This window comes from Notamacropus eugenii, chromosome 3, assembly GCF_028372415.1.
Source record: "Notamacropus eugenii isolate mMacEug1 chromosome 3, mMacEug1.pri_v2, whole genome shotgun sequence".
Taxonomy (NCBI): domain Eukaryota; kingdom Metazoa; phylum Chordata; class Mammalia; order Diprotodontia; family Macropodidae; genus Notamacropus; species Notamacropus eugenii.
The window spans coordinates 59,577,332-59,596,818 of NC_092874.1; the positions used below are offsets into that span (position 1 = coordinate 59,577,332).

The 19,487-nt window shown below is 36.9% G+C and overlaps 1 protein-coding gene across 3 annotated transcripts in view; it reads left to right on the forward strand.

Moving 5' to 3' along the window:
- The window catches only part of MALRD1 (MAM and LDL receptor class A domain containing 1), a 1,140,778-nt gene that overhangs the window by 335,939 nt on the left and 785,352 nt on the right, over positions 1–19,487 (forward strand). For all 3 annotated transcript variants that reach the window (XR_011976660.1, XM_072651641.1, XM_072651639.1), the window contains exon 7: positions 818–964. Coding sequence is in view for 2 of the 3 variants with exons in the window: in XM_072651641.1 (XP_072507742.1) it covers positions 818–964 (147 nt within the window). In the remaining variant the exon portion in view is untranslated. The remainder of the gene's footprint in view (positions 1–817; positions 965–19,487) is intronic.

Here is a 19,487-nt window from a genome sequence, read left to right on the forward strand (position 1 = left end):
AAGGAACTCCTATACCTGTTCTTCTTATGGATGGCAAGTCAAGATTCTCCTTCATTTAAGAGAAATGCATTAAAAGTCCCTTACTCATGATGACTCAGATGTTTTGAAGAAACTGATAGTTTGGGTTATACAACCAATAGAAAAGATTCCTCTCAATTAAGTGGTAGGACATTGCAGAATGTCCGAACATAGTCTTTCAGTCTCCCAAAAATAATTGCCAAGGGTCTTTAACAGGGATAAGCACCCTCTTAGGTAGTCTAGAAATGTGACAGACTTCCCTGTTATAGCCATTGGCTCTCACCTTGTTCTGAAAGATTGCTGGTTCCCATGTTCATATATCCTCTGTCTTTCCACCATCCACCTTGCTGTCCTCTCTCACTTCATTCCTACTATTATCATCCCCCAGTCTTCATAGAGTTTGAGGGACCCTTGAATGATACAGCGGAAATATGCTACTTTATTAAAAAGTGAATTTATTTGGGAGGCAGAGACCCAGTGGAGTTGCCCCTTCCCTTTCTAGAGCTCCCCCATCTATTAGTGTCTCCCCTCCTGGCCCTCAGGTGAAGGTGTCTCAGAACCTCTGGACATGGGAGGGAAGATGTCCTTCTTAGGATGATGGTAACCTACAACATGGGAGGGTTAAGGGAAAGAGGTCCAGCGGAGAAGGCAGAAGGAGTGGCCCCACGTTGTCACACTTAGTTACTTAATTGAAAATAACAGACACAAAATAGTTTACTCAAGTTGAATCTGTGAGAGAATTAGACCTAGGATCTTTTGTTGTTCCCTCATAAAAAGCAGAGCTGTTTTCCCCCTGTAGCATGTCAATTTTGTGGATTTGAGTCTGATATGTGTGGATGGAGTTCTGCAACATCTGCCAAGGAAATTTCCTGGGTGCGTACAAAAGCAAGAGAAAAACTGGAGTTTAAATTAGCACCTCCAAAGGATCACAGTGGTAATACAAAAGGTAAGAAAAGAAGGATGCCTACTGTTTTGTGTTATTGTTAGGAATGTGTTTTTATTGCAGGAGTATTAAAAATTCCATTGGGTATTTTGATGGAAGTACTGTCTGCTAAATATCTTGTGATTGGTACCATAGCTATGGTATGAACACTTTAAGGATCTGTGATTTTTTTTTCAGCAGGGGTCCTTCTTCCACAGATATATTGTGGTATAATAATGTAAAGTAAAGCAATGGTATGAAACTCAGAGAGAAATGAATTTCTGCTGCTTGCATATTAAGAAAACTGCAAATTAATATGGCCTCTGCTGTATTTTTATAATTCTCAAATACATTTTAATCTTATGGAAGTTACAGCTCAAGGGTAGCAATTTTGTCACTTCTAAACCACAGGCTCTTAGCCTGGGATCCAAGGAGACCTAAAGAGGTCTGTGAATACATTTCAAGGGCTCTGTACCCTTGGATGAAGGAAAAATTACATCTTTATTTTCACTAACCTTTAAGTGAAATTGAGTCTGAAATTGAAACATGATTCTGAGTAAGGGTCCACCAATTTCACCAGTCTGTTGAAGGGCTCAGTGAGGCAAAGAATGTTAAGAACTTTGCTCTGAATTGCTGTGAATGGTTTTGGTTTGTGGCATTTATGACTAGTGACCAAAAAGAATTCATTAGTCAGTGGCCAACCCTCTAGTGATGTACTTCTCTAAAGTAGGTTAGTTTGGAAAACTGATCCCAAATCCATTGTGGGATTTGTACTTGAACTCTTCCAAACATTTAGAGCTTCTTTTTGATTGGCTTCCATGAGCCCAGGATTACCCACGTAGCACGCAGTGAATGAAGATTGTCTTTCTCCTTATTAGAAACTGATAGAAAGAAATCTGTCCTCTAGCTGTCCCTGTCATTGCAATACTGTTTGTGGGTTGTTTCTCCTGTTCCACCCTGCGTCTCTCCTCCAGCCTCTAACCTAATCTTCATCTGCCAGTGTATTACGATCACTTTTATTGAATTCCCACTATTATCAGTGCTATGCTAAGTACTGTAGAAGGTACAGGAAAACACGTCGGATATTCCGTTAAAATACTCTCAGATCATTAGGAGCAACAGCAGCAAAGCAGCTAAATGTTCTCCTTGTTTCCTGAAAGCACTATTAGTGTGGGGGGACATGAGTAAAGGAGGCAGATGCGGCTTTTAGTCCCAGCTCTGTCACCCAGCGTTTTGCATGGTCCAAGCAAGTTGTTTAACTTTCCTAGGCTTCAGTTCCCCAATTAGACCTAATAGTACCCAATTTATATACACATACACACATGTATAGATGTACGTCTATATGTGTGTATATGTATATGTATATACAGAAACATATATACATTTACATATATGTGACTTATATAATACATATATATTTATTTATATCACATAGATGAAATGAATTAAAATATGTGAAGGCTTTGAAGATGACATTCATTTCAACTTAATAATACTTAGGAACTGCCTACTATTAACAAGGTGCAGTGTTACACAATGAAACCACAGAGAAGAAAAACAATAGTTTCTACTCACGAAGATCTTACAATCTAATAAATAGGGTATTCAGATATGCAAAGAAGTATTTTAATAGGTAGAATATGATGAGAGCAAAGCAGATCAAAGAAAATACCACAAAAAAAGGAAAGAAAAAGAAACCTTTGAAGAGGAAGAGATCATGATCCATTTGGGAAAATGAGGAGAAGCTTCATGAAGGATGTAGGACCTGAGCTGGATTTTGTGGAAAGAGAATTGAAATAGATAGAAATAAGGAGGCAATGTATTAAGGCATGATGGATAATTATACACAGAAGCATAGAGGTGGGAGAGTGAGGAGCAAGCTCAGGGGACAGCTGATGGTCCAGTTTGGCTAGAATGGAGTAGAATATACAAAGGGCAGGGAAAGTAGTGTCAGAAAGATTAGATCTTTTTCTAGGTTTCAACCAGATTGAGGAGAACCCTAAATATCAGGCTGAGACATTTTAATTCTATCACAGATAGGAGAGAGTAATTAAAGATGATGGCTGCTGATGTTTTTATTATAACCATCAATTAATCAACCAAGAAGCATTTTGTCTTCTTTATGCCAGGCACTCTTTGAGGCACTGGAGAGACAAAGATGATGAGTCAAATAATCGCTAGTCATGAGGAGTTCATACTTAGCACCATCATTTAAACCTGGACAATCAAATAAGATGGACAAGACATTTCTGTTTTATGTTTTACCTGAAATGTATTCAGCATCAGAACATAGTTATTGTTAAAGATGGTAGCACTACCCCATCCGGACCTGGCTGCCTCAGTACGCTGTTTACCATTTGTAGAAGTGGTTGTGATACCTAAGAAGGAGAAATCAGGGAGGCTGAGTCAGACCATACACATAGGGAAGAAATTTGTACTGCAAGAAATACAATTTTAAAGGTACACAGGGATTAATTTTCAGGGTTTCTCAAGAATGGAGAAGATTCTAAAAGAATGAAAAAAGACACTTTTACAAAAAGAAAAAGAAAATACACAGGGAACACATTAGTATCTATAGACATCTATGCCTACCTTCTCATATCTCTAAAATTTTTGGGAAACTTCTCTATGCATATATCAAAGGTATTGTGAATGAAATCACTAGTAGGGGATAGTTAGCCTTCCCCCAATTATTTTCTTCAACAAGCCATTTTCCCACTGTTGCATCACAACTAAGAAGTATGGGAAATTCAAAATTTGGCCTCCATTTAAAAAAATATCACTTTACTCAGTAGATAACATTGCAACCACAACATCCAGCACATCCGATAACATGTTCTTCATATATATGTTAAAATAATAGAGGATTCTTTAGTGGTGTGTAAGTTACTTAGCACAAGCAGTTATTATGATATGCTTTCATTTTTTCACAGCACTGGTCATTCATTTGTACTTCAGGTGACAATAAAAGGCTAATTCAGAGCATTTATCTTTACCAGAGGAAGTTGGATGGAGCTGGATTCCCCCACATTTATTTACTTACCTGTTGAGAGCTGGCTTTTATGCCATGCACAAGTGTCCCACTGTTCTCTTTCCGCTGTTATTTTTAATTTTGTGGCTTTTGAGAATGGATAGCACTCCAAGGAAATATGCCAAAGTTGGGGCATTTAAAGAGCACATTTTAGGGACTCTTGGAGGTGTTGCACTAGCTGTTGGTGTGGGGAAGTCAATCATTTCACGGATTGTTCAAGTCCCAAATGAAACAAGATCGGTCAAACTGAAGCAAAGAAGAATGTACAGTTGGGAGCATAAGAACAATGTCAAGAACAGACAAAATATTTGCAAAACAGGCAAATTTCCCCTCTGAAAACAAGCAGAAGGCTTTAGCAGCTTAAAGAGTTGTTATTGTTTCTTTAACAAAGGCAGAGGTTTTCTTGAAGGTGGAAGACCACAAGGAGAGTAGTTGGAAAAAAAAAATTGATAAACATTTCAATGAAGGATAAAATACTTGTCAAGGGCAAGACACTATAAATACTGAAGTATCAAAGACTAGAAAAAAGGAGATTTTTTTTATTGATAAAGTTCATTTTTTCCAATAATGTTTAGACAAAACCATTTGATCAAAAGAAAACCACAGATTGTTCTTACCATCTTTCTCCTCTCCCATCACTTATTATACCTCTACTAACATATGAGTTATCATAATCACCAATTCTTCTAGCATGTTCTAGTATTGCTTTTATCCAGGCTAGTTTCCTGTTGTTCATACATCGACACTCTGTCAAATCAATTAATCAACCAACAAGCATTAAATATCTGCTTTCCATCAGGCATGGTGTTTGACATCTAGAATGTCAAAATTCTGATCCCTAAATGCCCCCAATTAATTACTCTTTCTAAACCTCTGTCTGTCTTTCTATCTATCTCTCTAGGTCTAGTGATCTAGGTCTTGTAATTTTATGGAAAACAAGAAATCATAGGTCTTTTTTGCCGTGCAGAGTCCAAATGGAACGATTTCTTATCAATGTTTAGATTTTCCAAATGCTTCTTTTTTACAGAACATATTATACTGACCAAGAATTGAACGTCAGAACACTACGAAGACTCTTCTTTGTACTCATTTGAAACAGATTGGTCTAATCTGTTTAATTGGTCTAATCTAATTGGTCTAATAATCTTTCCTGGTTAGGCTTTTTAACCTGAGGTCTAAAATCTTAGGAAAAAATATTTGGGGTATTTTTGTATTTAAAATACTTATATATTGTATTTGTGTATCAAAATACTTGCATTTCAATATAATTGGTTTTCCTTGTATTTCTATGTATTTGATTTGATGCATTGAAAAAACATTGCTCTAAGAAGTGTTCTGTAGGCTTCACCAGACTACCATAGGGGTCCATAATGTTAAAAAATTAAAAAAAACCCTCTGAAATAAAGTCCTCTAGTATATTTTGGGTAAACCCTTTACAGAGAATTTGTGGAGAGATGCAGACAAGAATACAAGAGATACAGACAAGCACAAGGTATAGATCTGTCCCCAAAGGAGGAGGCATCAGGCTTGATGGGGTCAAAAGTCATAGAACTGCAAAACTGTAGAATCAGAAAGGTTCTTAGAGGTCATACCTTCCAAACTGTGTCTGAGAAAGAATCCCTTCCACAGCGGGTGTGAAGAGTGGTGTGCTTAAAGACCTCAAGTGATAAGGAGCCCATGACACTCAGAAGCAGCTCATTCAACTTTCAGGCAGTTTTAGTTGTTAGTAAATTTTCCTTCACTGCAAGATGAACTTTACCTCTTAGCAATATCTTAGTTCTGCCTCCCACCTTCCCCCCTGGGGCCAAGGATGTAAGAATACAGATGTATCGATCCATGTGAGAAGCCAGAATAGGCTGCTCCTCAATGAAACATCGATAGTGTCTTTTACTGTGGGATTACTAGAAGATCATGTCAGAAAAAAGCAGTCGCTACTCTCAGTGATACCTTTTTGCTTGTCTCCATACGAGAAAAGGGATTTTTCCTTTAAAAAAATGAATGCTTTTGTGATGTCTAGGTATTTTTTTTTTTTTTTAGGAAAGGGAGTTAGAGCATTTTTATTAAAAATATTAAATAATATTTATGAGGTACTAGTCTTCTAAATTATATTAACCTGTCTCAATTATTTTGTTTTGCATGTTCATTTAAAGACAAATCTGAAAGTTTTCACAATAAAGGCAGCATAGGAAAATTGAAGGAATTTTCCTTAGTACTATTTCTAATGGAGATTGAGATTTAACTTACGTTTTGGAATGCAATTTTTCCTTCCATAGATTTTCCTGAAATCATCAGGAAATTAGAATTTTCCACCAAAATATAGTCTTCCTAATATTATTCAGAAAAATAAAACATAAAAATGTGAGAAGAGAATACAAAACAGCACAGGGAGAGGACCTAGGATTATTTACCCAAGGTAGGAGATGCCATGCAGTTGACAATATTTATTTTAATTTTCCACTTTTCCTCTACCTGCAATTTTTATAGCATGTAACCCTTGCAGTAGATAGGGTGCCAGACCTGGAGTAAGGAAGACTTATCTTCCTAAATTAATATATGGCCTCAGACACTTACTAGCTATGTGACCCTGGGCAAGTCACTTAACCCCATTTCCTTCAGTTTCCTACTCTGTAAAATGAGCTGGAGAAGGAAATGCAAACCTCTCCAGTATCTTTGCCAAGAAAAGCCCAAATGGCAACACCACGTATTGGATGTGACTGAATACATCTCTTCCTTCTTGATACTTTCTTCTCTCTCATTTATGACATTTTCCACTTGTTCAGCTTCCTATTTTAGTGGGCACATTGTGTAGAAAATAGGCTGCCGAATTTGAAGTTAGGAAGACCTGAGTTTAAAAGTTGTCCCTGATTCTGAATCACTGTGTGACCTTGGGCAAGGTATTTAACCTTTCTAGTTTCATTTTATGACATATTACTGACTGTCTGAATGTCCCTTCCCAGTCCTCTTCTCTCGTTCATGTATGCTTTCAGTCTCACAAATCTCTGTCTTTTTCCCTTCTTTCTTAATGCAGTATTTAACACAGTGTGCGGCATGTGATATATGCTTAGTAAATGTTCATTCATTGACTTCATACTCATCTACTGGTGTGGCTTCTATTATTAACCATGTACAGAGCGATACCTTCAGCCTCAAATGCCCAAACTCCTCTGAGCCCTGGTTCTGCTCTACAACTGCTCGCTGTGGTTCTTTACTTGGATGTCCTATCATTACTGTGAACTGTCTATCTCAGAGGTAACTTCTCTACTTATTTCCAGCTCACTTTGTCCTCCCCACAATCCTCTTCTCCTTCACCAACTACATTCAATCACTTGCCAAGTCCTATCAATTCTAAATATATCATTTCTCTCTACCTCATCCCTATATTTAGTTTCCTTAACTACATCCCTAACTTAGATTCTTTTTTACTCCTAATTAGTCTCTAGGCTCCATTCTCTTTGTTCTCCAAGTCATGATACAGCTGCAAAAATCGTATTCCTAAGGCAAAGATCTGACTGTTATTTGCTCCTGCTCAGACATTTTTGACAAAATATATGCTTTGACTCAGTGTTTGAAAAGTCAAAACTATCATGGCACAAGCTGATCTCCAGGCTTATTTCACACCGTCGCCTTCATGCACTTTGTGTTCTAGACAGTGGGACTATTTGTTGTTGCCTGATCTCATCCTGCCCTCTCCAGCTTTTGTGCAATTGTGTAGGATTTTCTGTCTACTTGGAATGAAACCCCTCTTCCATCCTTGCCCTGTTTAAATCGCTCTTCCATAAGGGCTAAGGTTGCTTTTTCCATGATACTTTCCCTGGCTTCACCACCTGGAAGCGATCTTTACCAGCTTCTGTTTTCTTATGACATTTTGGTCCTCTGCTGGTCATAAAATAGCCTTTCTTTTGTCATACTTCATTTTGTATGTTAGATTTTAGTAGGCTTCTTAATCTTAGCTAACATTTATATATAGCTTACTATGTGCCAGTGGTAAGTGCTAAGTGCTTTTCAATTATTATTTCATTTGATCCTCACAACAACACTGGGAGGTAAGTGCTATTATTATCTCCATTTTACAAATAAGGAAACTGAGGTAGACAGAGGTAAAGTGACTTACTCCAGGATTACACAGCTAGCAAGTATCTGAGGCTAGATTTGAACTCGGGTCTTCCTGGAACTAGACCCAATGCTCTAGGCACTGTGGTACCACCTAGCTGTTCCTTAAGGGTAGGGACTGTATTGGTTTTCATCATTCTGTCCCCAGTGCATACACAATGCCTTTCATTCCATAGATAATATTTGTTTGTTGAATTGGAGTTATTATGTTTTGTGATGGAAAGGGCACCCTGAGCTTGGAGACTGAAGACACGAGCTTGTGTCCTCCTTAGCTCTGTGACCAAGGAGAGGTCTTTTCACCTTTATGGGCTTCTGTTTCCTTATAGGTAAAATCAGAGCTTTTCATTTTTTTGAATTCAAAGTTGTTCATATAATTTTCTTTTTATAACTTTGTGTAAACTGCTTGATTTCATTCCCTTCTTTATTCTTTCTCTAAATCTGTATTGTTCTTAATCTTGTATGCAATGACCAGAGCCATTGGTTTTTATTTTTTGCTTTCATAACTCTAAATCTGTTAAGGAATTTTTTTGGATCTCAGTAAATATCTCTCATTTCAACTTGAGTGGAATTTCAGACTGTGCTCCCTGGTTTTCACCTCTTGATCTTAAAAAAGGAAATGAATTATACCTCTATTTCCAAAGTGTGCTTCAGCATAGGCTTTGTGTAGATCTTGTTGACAAATAAATTGGGAGTAGGATAATATAGTTTAAATTGCCTGAAATAATTTAAAATATTTTGTTACAGCTTTAAAAAATATATCTTCTACAGTAAAAGAGTTTGTTACTTTGTGGAATTGCTCTACATCTTTTACTCCTTTCATTTCAATGAAATAAACTTTCCATAGGTAATACCTATTCCCGAAAACTTATTTGTTTGGTTTTCTTGCAATATAACTAAATATATATCTCAAATTGGCCTGACTTTTTCTTTTCTGAACTGCATTTTGTTTTAGTGAGTCAAGTTGTGTAGGCATTAAGCATAATTTTCCTTTACCAGCATGTGTACCAAATTCTAGCTCAGGCTAATGACTCTATCCCCACTTGATATAAATCTGGATTATTGTTTTGCCTGCTGTCACTACATTTTAGAAGACTTTTTGTCGCTCCTCCTTGCTATTCATTAGGTAACAGTGCTTATTAGCCTCCTTTTCCTTTGTGCTCCCTTTTCAGTTTTCTCTGGCTATTTTCTTTTTTCTTGATAAACTGTCTTCTTTTATGCCTCATGGTTGCCTTCTTGCCAGAACTGTATCTTCTATTGAAAAAAGGGAGCACCCTATAGTATTACTGGCCTCAAAGGAATGAGCTAACACAGTGAATTAATTGATAATTTCAAATCATCAGCCTTTTATAAAATACAGTTATTATATTTGAGTGCTTATTATTGTGTAGTCATAAATGTATAAAGGATATCACACGCATATCATCTGTGTACTAAAGTATCTGATAGGGTTAAAATGGAATTTGAGCTAAGATGATTTTCAATTCATTTCATAGCTAAAACATACACTAATCCCCCTTTTTTTTGTACTTTTGGAAACATTAAAGTGATGCATTGAAAAGAGAAGAGACTAAGGAAAATATGTCATTGGTTCTTATTCTCCATGATTAATATTGCATATTGCTTCTAATCCTTGGTATTTGCACTGGTTTGGCATGTAAGTGGTACAATGGTTAGTGTCTTGGGTTTGTACATGAGTACAAATACTGTCTCAGACACTCTACTTGCTGTGTGACCCTGGGACAAGTCATTAAACCACCCTTACTCTGCTTCCCCATCTACAAAATGAAGGAATTGGACACACTGACTGCTAAGGTCCCTTCCAGCTTTATATATGTGATTATCTATCTTTTGCATGTGACTGGATAGGCTACTCTCTCCCTGAGTGAAACCAGATTTTTCTGATTCCTGACTTTTTTGTTGTCTGGATTACATTTTTATTGGTGTTGAGAATTCCTGGCAGTCTGATTCCAGAATTACTGAATGAAAAAGTATTTATTGAGAATTTTCTATGTGCCAGGCATTATACCAATAGGAATACAAAAACAAAGACTGTCTTTGACCTCAAGGAACTTACTACAGAAAACATGTATAGGGGAGTGGTGAAGATCTAATTCAACAACCATTGATTAGGTTCAGGGCATTCTGCCAAGTCCTGGTGATGCAAAGCTAACAGTGACAAAAGTCATACCTTCAAGAAACTTACAATCTGTTAAAAAGGATATGGCATCTACACAGACAAGTGAAGAACAGGGTATGATGAGGACAAAAGATAAATTCACTTAAAAGACTTTAGAAAAATTTGAGGAGGGAGTGACAATTTGCAACCCTACTAATTAGGGAAGTTTTTAAGAAGGAAGACCTACTTGAGCTGAGCCTCGAAGGAAAAGAAAGATTCTGGAAAGCAGAGACATATTGGGAATAGCCCGTGTGAATATACAGAAATAGGAAGTAGGTCACTATTTCCAATACCTATATAATTTAGTCTGCCAGGAGTAATGCTAAATAAGATATAATCATGTTAAATAATATTAAATAAGGGGGAATTGCATCCATATTGCAGAGGATCTTATTGAAGGCTTATGAGTTTATATTTTATATTATAATAGTGATTTTATATATGATATATTTCATATATGATATATTATATTATATATTTATATATGATATATTTTATATATGATAGTGAAGATTTTTGAGCTTGAAAGTGATATGACCAAACTCATACTTCAGAAAAGTTCTTTCATCGTCTGTGTGAAGAATGTATTGGAGAGGAGTGAAACTAGCAATGGTGATTTGTTTGGAGATAACTTTAATAATTCAGTTTACAGGTGGTGCGACTCTGAACTTGGGTGATGATCACGTGATTTAAGAAAGAGGAAAATGTGAGAGATGTGGAGTTAGAAACACAGCCTTGGCTACTGATTGGATATGAGGGAAGGAAGGGAATGGGAAGAGTCTAAGAAGAGTCTGGGGTTTCAAGTTTTGGTAACAAAAGAATGTCAGTGCCATCAACAAAAATAAGGAAGTGGGAAGAAGGCACAAGTTTAGTGGAGGAGGGATTGGGTGGTGGTGATTCTGACATGACTATGTTACATTTGAGGTTCCAGGACGTCTATGTCAGACATGTCTAGGAAATAGTTGAAGAGGCAGTACTGACATCAGTGGACAGATTGGGTACTCCTTAGTTTAATCATTTCAGTGATGTCCAACTCTTTGTGACCCCATTTGGGTTTTTCTTGGCAAAGATCCTGGACTGGTTTACCATTTCCTTCTACAGCTCATTTTGCAGATGACAAAACTGAGGTAAATATAGTTAAGTGACTTGTCCATGGTCACATAGCTAGTAAGTGTCTGAAGCTGGATTTGAACTCTGTCCTTCCTAATACTCTTTCTATTGTGTTACCATCAATTAAAGACGATGAGCTCACCAAGGGAGAGAATACAGAGAAAGAACAGAAGAGGACACAAGGAAGACACTTAAAGAATACCAGACTTAACAAGAAAGAGAGTGATTCTGAACCAGAATAGGGGACTAAAGAGTGATCAAATGGTTAGAGGAGAACCAGAAAAGAGAAGAGTCACTGATACCAAGGGAAGAATATATATCCAGAAGGGGAGAGGCTGGCCCTTTTCATTAGATGTTACAAATTGGTGAAGGAAGATTCAAATTGAGTAAAGTTAACTTGGGTTTAGCAATTAAGAGGCTACCAACTAGTAGCACTGCAGAGAGTAGATTGATTTAAATGGTGGGGTCAGAAAGTAGCTTGCAAGTTTTTGAGAATCAGTGACAATGAAAGTTGATGATGCTTTCTTTCTAGATGTTAATCAAGCAAAGGGAAGAGAGAGGAAGGGTAACAGAACAGCTTGAGGAGACCTTTGAAACAAGGGCAGGTTTTTAACAGTATCACAAATATTGCCACAGTATAATTTACCCTGTAGATATCTGTGCAATTTTTCATGTGTATGGAGTTTACCATTACACAATGTCATTTGGTATTGGTTTTTCCTGGTGAGTGAAAAATCCCTTTATTGATTGTCATTTACACATATGTAGGTGCAGTTTACTAATATTTGTTACTTCCATTTCTGTGATAATTGTGCCCAACACATTTTCTACAAACAAAAGTACTCTTAATGAAGTTGGTTTGGATGATGAGAAAGTTAGGGCAAGTCTGGCCCCTCTCTACTTGAATGTAGCTCATGGAGCTAAAGAGAAAAGGAAATGACCTTTGTCTGGTTCAGGTTTCTTGGCTCCTAATTTTACAATAGAAGTAGGTGAAGTGTTTTAAAACAAAGGATAAGGGAAGGGGATATAAAGAGGAAAGAGGGAAAAAAAAGAAGGCAAGGAGGAATGAAGTAAAGGAGAAAGGGGAAAAAAAGACTATGGCTTTCAGATGGAGAAAGACAAGATAACATAAAATTTGTTCATACTCCTTGCAGATGCAGAGATTTTTGCCTGAGTAAGGGTTGCATGCTCAAAGTTTAGACTGTCTACTCATTCTTGCCTCCCTGGATATGGAAATATTTTGAAAAAAGTGGGAGAGCCCTACTTATTTAGATGGAGAGTGCTGGCAAGCTACCTCTTAGCAAGAAGTGCTCTGGTGTGGGAGAAAAAAAAGAATCTACATTATGGAAAACATACTTTTGCCTCCACTGATATTTTTAACTTTGCTGGTTAACTTTCTACAATGAATTGTGTACCTGGAAATAATTTTATTTATCACTAGAGGCATTATTGTAACTTAATCTGGGGTCCATGAACTTGCTTTAAAAATAGATTATTACATTTCAATAAAATTGGTTTCCTTCATAATCTTATGCATTTCATTTTATGCATTTAGACAATTATTCTGAAAAGGGTCTGTAGATTTCACCAGACTGCCAAAGGGTCCATGACACACATAAAAAAGGTTAAGAGCCTCTGCTCTCTGTAATTTTTTTTCTGTTGGTATGTGTACTGTTGAGGTAGCTAAACGGGAGAGTGGATAGAGTGCAAACTTGGATTCAGAAAAATGGTGAATTCAAATCTTGCCTGAGACATTTAATGGCTCTGCTCTCCAGCAAGACACTTAAACTTTCCCAGTCTCAGTTACCTCTTTAGTAGTAAAATGAGGATAATAATAGCACCTACCTCTTAGGGTTTGTGTGAGGATCCAATGAGATATTATGTGTAAATGCTCTGGAAAATTTTAAGTGTGATGAAAATGTTAGATAAGCAAACCAGAAAAACAGAGTTTCTAAGCAAGCTGACATTTACCTAGTCCTTTAACAAAGCACTTATAAAGCAGTTTTCAGACATTGTCTCAATGAGATAAGCATCATAGGTATCATCATGCCCATTTTACAAATTTGAAAGTAGATACTGGGAGAAGTTGGGGAATTGTCCAAGGTTCCACAACTAATGAATCTGAGAGGCACGACTCTGACCCCAGCCCTCTGATGAGTACTTTTCGGACTAAATTTTGCTGAAATGATCAGAATGTTCTTGTGGAACAGATTACAGTACCCTCATTTCCCTCTCCCACCTATTATTTGTTTAGATGGCAAAGACAGAATCTTCCAATCACACAGTTTGTTAAAGGACTCCCACTGGAGTCCCTTAGACTAGGGCACTGTGCTAAGCTTGGCTGCTATACCAGAGACCAAAGAAAGAGAAAAAGACTAGCATATACATTTATAATAGTTCTTTTCAAAGAAGCCAGCTATTATAAACTAGGGGGTTCTTTAATGGGTAATGCATGTATATAATAAATTACTATTGTAACATTAAAATGATTAAATGGACAGTTTCATAGGAAACTGGGAAGACTTCTGTGTAATAGAGTGAAGTAAATAGAAGTAGGAGAAAAATTTGTATAATGACAATGAAAACAACATTGCAGGGCAAACAACTTTAAAAGACTTTAGAACTCTGCTCAATGTGAGGATAAATCATGAATCCAGAGGACTGAAGATGAATCAGGCCACCTACCTCTTGCCAGAGAAGTGATGGACTTCACATATTGAACGAGACATACATTTTCATGAATGCATTGTCTGCAAATTTGCTTTGCTGGATTCTACGTATTTGTAATGAGAATTTTGTTTCTCTTCTCTTTTAATGCCCCTTTCCTTTCCTTTCCTTTCCTTTCCTTTCCTTTCCTTTCCTTTCCTTTCCTTTCCTTTCCTTTCCTTTCCTTTCCTTTCCTTTCCTTCCCTTCCCTTCCCTTCCCTTCCCTTCCCTTCCCTTCCCTTCCCTTCCCTTTCCTTTCCTTTCCTTTCCTTTCCTTTCCTTTCCTTTCCTTTCCTTTCCTTTCCTTTCCTTTCCTTTCCTTTCCTTTCCTTTCCTTTCCTTTCCTTTCCTTTCCTTTCCTTTTCCTTCCCTTCCCTTCCCTTCCCTTCCCTTCCCTTCCCTTCCCTTCCCTTCCCTTTCCTTTCCTTTCCTTTCCTTTCCTTTCCTTTCCTTTCCTTTCCTTTCCTTTCCTTTCCTTTCCTTTCCCCTCTTTCCCTGCCTCCCTTCCTGTCTTTTCCCTTCTCTCCCTCTATCCTTTCCTCCTTCCTTTTTGTCCTTCCTTCCTTCATGCCCTTCCTTCTTTCCTTCCTTCCCTTTTGTCCTTCCTTCCTTCCTCTGATTCAATGAGAGAAATAATAGAAGGAACAGCTTATAAATTAAGTTACAATTTTTAAAAAAATATTTAAAACAAAATGCCACCTCTCTCCTCAATGCCTTTTGATATTTTTAATACATTCAAGCTTTCTTTGATCCCCACAAGCTAGAAGCAATCTTTACATTCCTTAATCTCTCATGCTACTTCATATTTATCTTTTCTTTTCAGAAATATATTTTCACTTGAGCCATAGTGATTTGTATACATGTAACATCTCTCCATCCTAAGTTGTTAGTTATCCTCATTCCCAATGCGTTTTGCTTTTTTGGAAGCTTTCTGTGTTCAAGGACTGGGTCATTTGTATCACCTTTTATGCCGTAGCCTTGCATAATATTGAACACTTCATACACATTTTAAAAACATCTTTGTTGAATTAAATTGCATTCAGTGTCTGATAGTAAACTTTGGAAAGATTTCCATTCAAGAATTTTGACATAACATAACATGATATAACCTGAATTTTTTTCTTATGTACTATTACGCTACTGGGATTCGGTACTTTAAACTCACATGCTCTCCTATTCATCTGATTCTTGTTTCCCAAGAAAATGTATTATCTTCCTTGTGACTCCCATCATTTCTAAAAAAAATCTGTAGTATCAGGTCTGGAGGGCTAGGCCTCTTTCAGAGAACAAATTAATAGAGAATTCTTGTTGTGCCATAAGTTGGATTTCTGAGAATCACACATACTGAAGTGATTTAATTTTAATTAGTTGTTTACATTTTACTTGCCTTTTAGAACTATTCTAGTATGTGAATGAGGTGCCCAATTTCACTAAGAAAACCATGTGCTATATTACAATGAGCTCTTGATGAAAAAAGGTTTTTAACCTTTCTAGTGACTCATGATCTTTCTTCTAAAGTAATTAAAAACCTTGTAAAGATTAAATTCATGTGGTGGTGACATTTTTGTAGATTAGCATATCCAGTTTACACAAATTTACTATAATGCACTTACAGTTTTCATAAGTGAAGGTAGAGTTTCCAGGCACTTGGTAAGCTTTTGAGTTTTAATCGATAGAGTTGAAAACTTCTCTATTGGATCTTGGTATATGGTAAATCAAGAAAGGTCCAAAATGGTTTTCTTCCTCAGAAGAAAAAGCAATATGTAGTCTCCATTTTGTCCTGTGAAACAGAACTTGTAACTTAAGTTTCATGGGACTGTGGAGATCTTACATTTCCTGGTTCCTTTTATGAAATGCAACACACTTTTCTCTTTCCCCTTTCCATTTCATGTATTATATACCTCAAAGTTGGTCCTATGTCAAAGGAATGCCCAAGAGTAAAAACTGAAAATCTACTGAGAAGGAAGCACATAGATTGCCCCCCCCCCAAAAAAAACCCCCCTCAAAACAAGAATAAATAGAGACTAACTGAACATGAAAGGCTACCAAAGAGATGGTGCCATATATGTGGAGATGGAGATTATTCTAATAGGAAAATGATTCTAATAATTCTAATCCCTTTTGTTTTCATCAAATTTATCTTTAGAAATTAAGAAGAAGATTAGACTATGTATTTATAATAAAAATTTACCATGTGCACATGACTGGAGGCATTTACTTATGAACTAGACAGGGAATAGTATGAAAGTTAGACGGTACCTTAGAGACCATCTTAGCATAGTGCCTGATACATAGTAGAACCTTAATAAATGTTTGCTAATTGAGTGATTTGTTGTATCAGGTATGATTTGTGCTTAAGTTAAGTCATATTACATGACAAGGGAAGACCTTTTTTCCCTGGGATTCCATTCAATTAAGCAAATGTTCATGCGGAACAAGATACATCAAGTCTGGGCTCTGAACATTTTCTCCAGCTTTCCCTATTGCTTAGAATTCTGTCCATCATATCTGCCTTCTGGATTCCCTGGCTTCTTTTAAGTCCCAAATAAAATCCCATCTTCTGTAGGAAGCATTTCCCAGCCCCTCTTAATTCTAGTGATTTCCCTTTTTAATTTATTTCCTCTTTAGACTGACTATAGCATGTTTGTACCTCTTTGTTTACTTGTTGTCTCTCCCATTAGATTCTGAGCTTATGGAGGGGTGAGCCTGTCTTTTGCCTCTTTTTATATGCCCAGTGCATTACACAATATTTGGTATATAGTCAATTTTTAATAAATGTTGATTGACCATATGCAAGATATTGTGAAAGGGAGTGGGGATACTGACAACACTTGGGCTCAGTTAAGTTGCAATCTCATAGGGTAAGATATATGCATACTAATAAGTATTATGCAGATTGAATGGGATAACTGCAAGATAGTCAAGATAGACAAAGTGTTATAAGGAATTTGACAGTTTGAAGATGAAGAGGTCCCTTTCAGCTAGTAGGCAAGGACCAAGGAGAGTTTCATGAAAGAAGCAGTATCTGAGATATACCCTTCAAATGTCAACAATCTAAGATGTAAAGTATTCTACTTTAGGGGAAGAACCTACATATGTAAATGAGGGCAGCAGACTATAAAGTAAGATTGAGAAAGAGTTAGTAGACTAATTTGACTGTAATGTAGGTACTTAAAAGGAAAGAAAATGAAATGAGCTTCAAAAAGTGGGTAGAAGACAGGTTGTGAAGGGCATTGAATATGATGTTCAGAAACTTGGTTCTTATACCATATAATATGGAGCAATTGAAGACTTTTGGGCAAAGGAACAATATGATTGGGAGAATGTTCATCACGGGAGCATAGATTTGGAGCCAGAAGGGACCTATGGCACCATCTTGTCCAACCCCCTCATTTTAAAGATGAGGAAGTTGTGATCTAGAGAAATGAAGTGATGACCAAGGTCATCTAAACAGTAAGGATGAGAGACAATAGAAATAATAGAAAGAATATTTTCTATTGTGCCATATGTGATGAGATCTGAGCATTAGAGATACTATTTTTGCAGCAGGTTGATTTTAACAAAGTATGACTAATGTCAGAGAGATCACTTTGGAGAACTACTACAATATTTCATTGAAAAAAGATGGACTATGATTGTGTGAATGAAGAGAAAGATAAGAGAGATAGCACCAAGATGAAATCTCAAGGAAATTTGGAGTAGGAAATAAAGAGAGAGATAAATCAAATATTATTCTGTGATTTAAGACTTGGATGACTGTAGTGCTAAAGTGATATTCACAGAGCCTATGGCAGCCATGAATATTCGGGCATAATTCTGGATCACAAAATACAACAGACCCTTCACATGGAAGACAGAGCCAAAACATATATTCAGACATTAGAAAGCCAAATCCATCATAGTCTATATACAATTACAAAACAAAGGACAACAACATCTCCAAGCCTTTCCCCTGCTCGGCTTTCCACAAAACAGCTCCATTAAACAAATCACAAGCAGCCTCCCTTAAACAAAATCACAAACAAGCTCTTTCACTTACTCTAGCCAGCTCTCTGCTTGCCTGTATCCCTGCTAGCTCTGACTATTTTCATGACTAATTTCCCCTTAGCTCTGCTCTAGCTCCATCTCTTCCTGTTCTACCTATTCAGCAAATTCTTCTACCACAGGCTCCATGTACCTTAGACTCATATATGACCCAGGCAGGTCACATGGGCTTATTAATGAATGAGAAAGACCTTCCCATTTAAATTACCATTACAATGGAGGACAGTGTGGTCCTCAGCAAAAATAGGGAAAATAGGAAGATGAACAGATTCTGGTGAGATGATGATGATGAGATCAGTCTCATATGTATTGAATGTGAGAAATGATGAGAAATCCATCAGGTAGAGAAAATCTTATAGACATTTTAAAATGTGGATGTGGAGGTAAAGGGAGAGACTTGCCTGGGTTTTTGGAATCTGAACGATTTAAAATCATCTTATTAGAAACACTAACTGAAACCCTGGGAATCAATGAAATCACTTAGGGAGATTACATAAAAAGACAAAAAAAATGTTAAACATAGAGCCTTGGAAAGTTCCTAAATTAAAGGATCAAGGAATGCAGAATGAAACCATTAAGACACTATGAAGGAATAATTAAACAGATCTGAGAAGAACCAAAGCAGTATCACTGGAACTAAGGCAGGCAAGAGTAACATTAAGAATGGGGTGATTAAGATTGTCAAAACATTGCAGAAAGGTCAAAGAAGTTGAGCGCTAAGATGGGGCCATTATATCTATAAACCAAGGAGTTATTGTTGACCTTGGGAGACAGCCTGGCATAGTGGCTAGAGAGCCCACCTCATTAGACTTTGGAAGGGTCACTCAACTTCTCTGTGCCCAAGGAGACTCTTTGAAGAGACTGTATATTGCTAAGCATGTGGCTGTTCAATAATTTCAGTCATGTCCAACTCTCTGTGACTCCATTTTGAGCTTCCTTGGCAAAGATACTGAAGTGATTTGCCATCTCCTTCTCCAGTTCATTTTATAGAAAAGTAAATGGAGGCAGACAGGGTTAAGTGACTTGCCAGGGTCACACAGTTAGTCAGTGTTTGAGGTCAGATTTGAACTCAGGAAGATGAATCTTTCCAACTCCAAGCCCAACTCTCTCTCTCCTTGTACTGTCTCCACCTAGCTATATGTGCTAACCATCACTGATAAAAAGAATTCCTTTTAGAGGGTTTTTACAAAACCAGTGATATCACAGGTTTGACTAAAAAAAATTAACTATAGAGAAAAATTTCATTTGAGAGGCAGAATAGAAGTCAAACTACTTGATGTAAAGGAATGATTGTGAGGAAGTAGAGGGACCAACAATGAATACAGATGATTTTTTCCCAAGTTTTATTGCAAAGGGCAGAGAAGAAACTA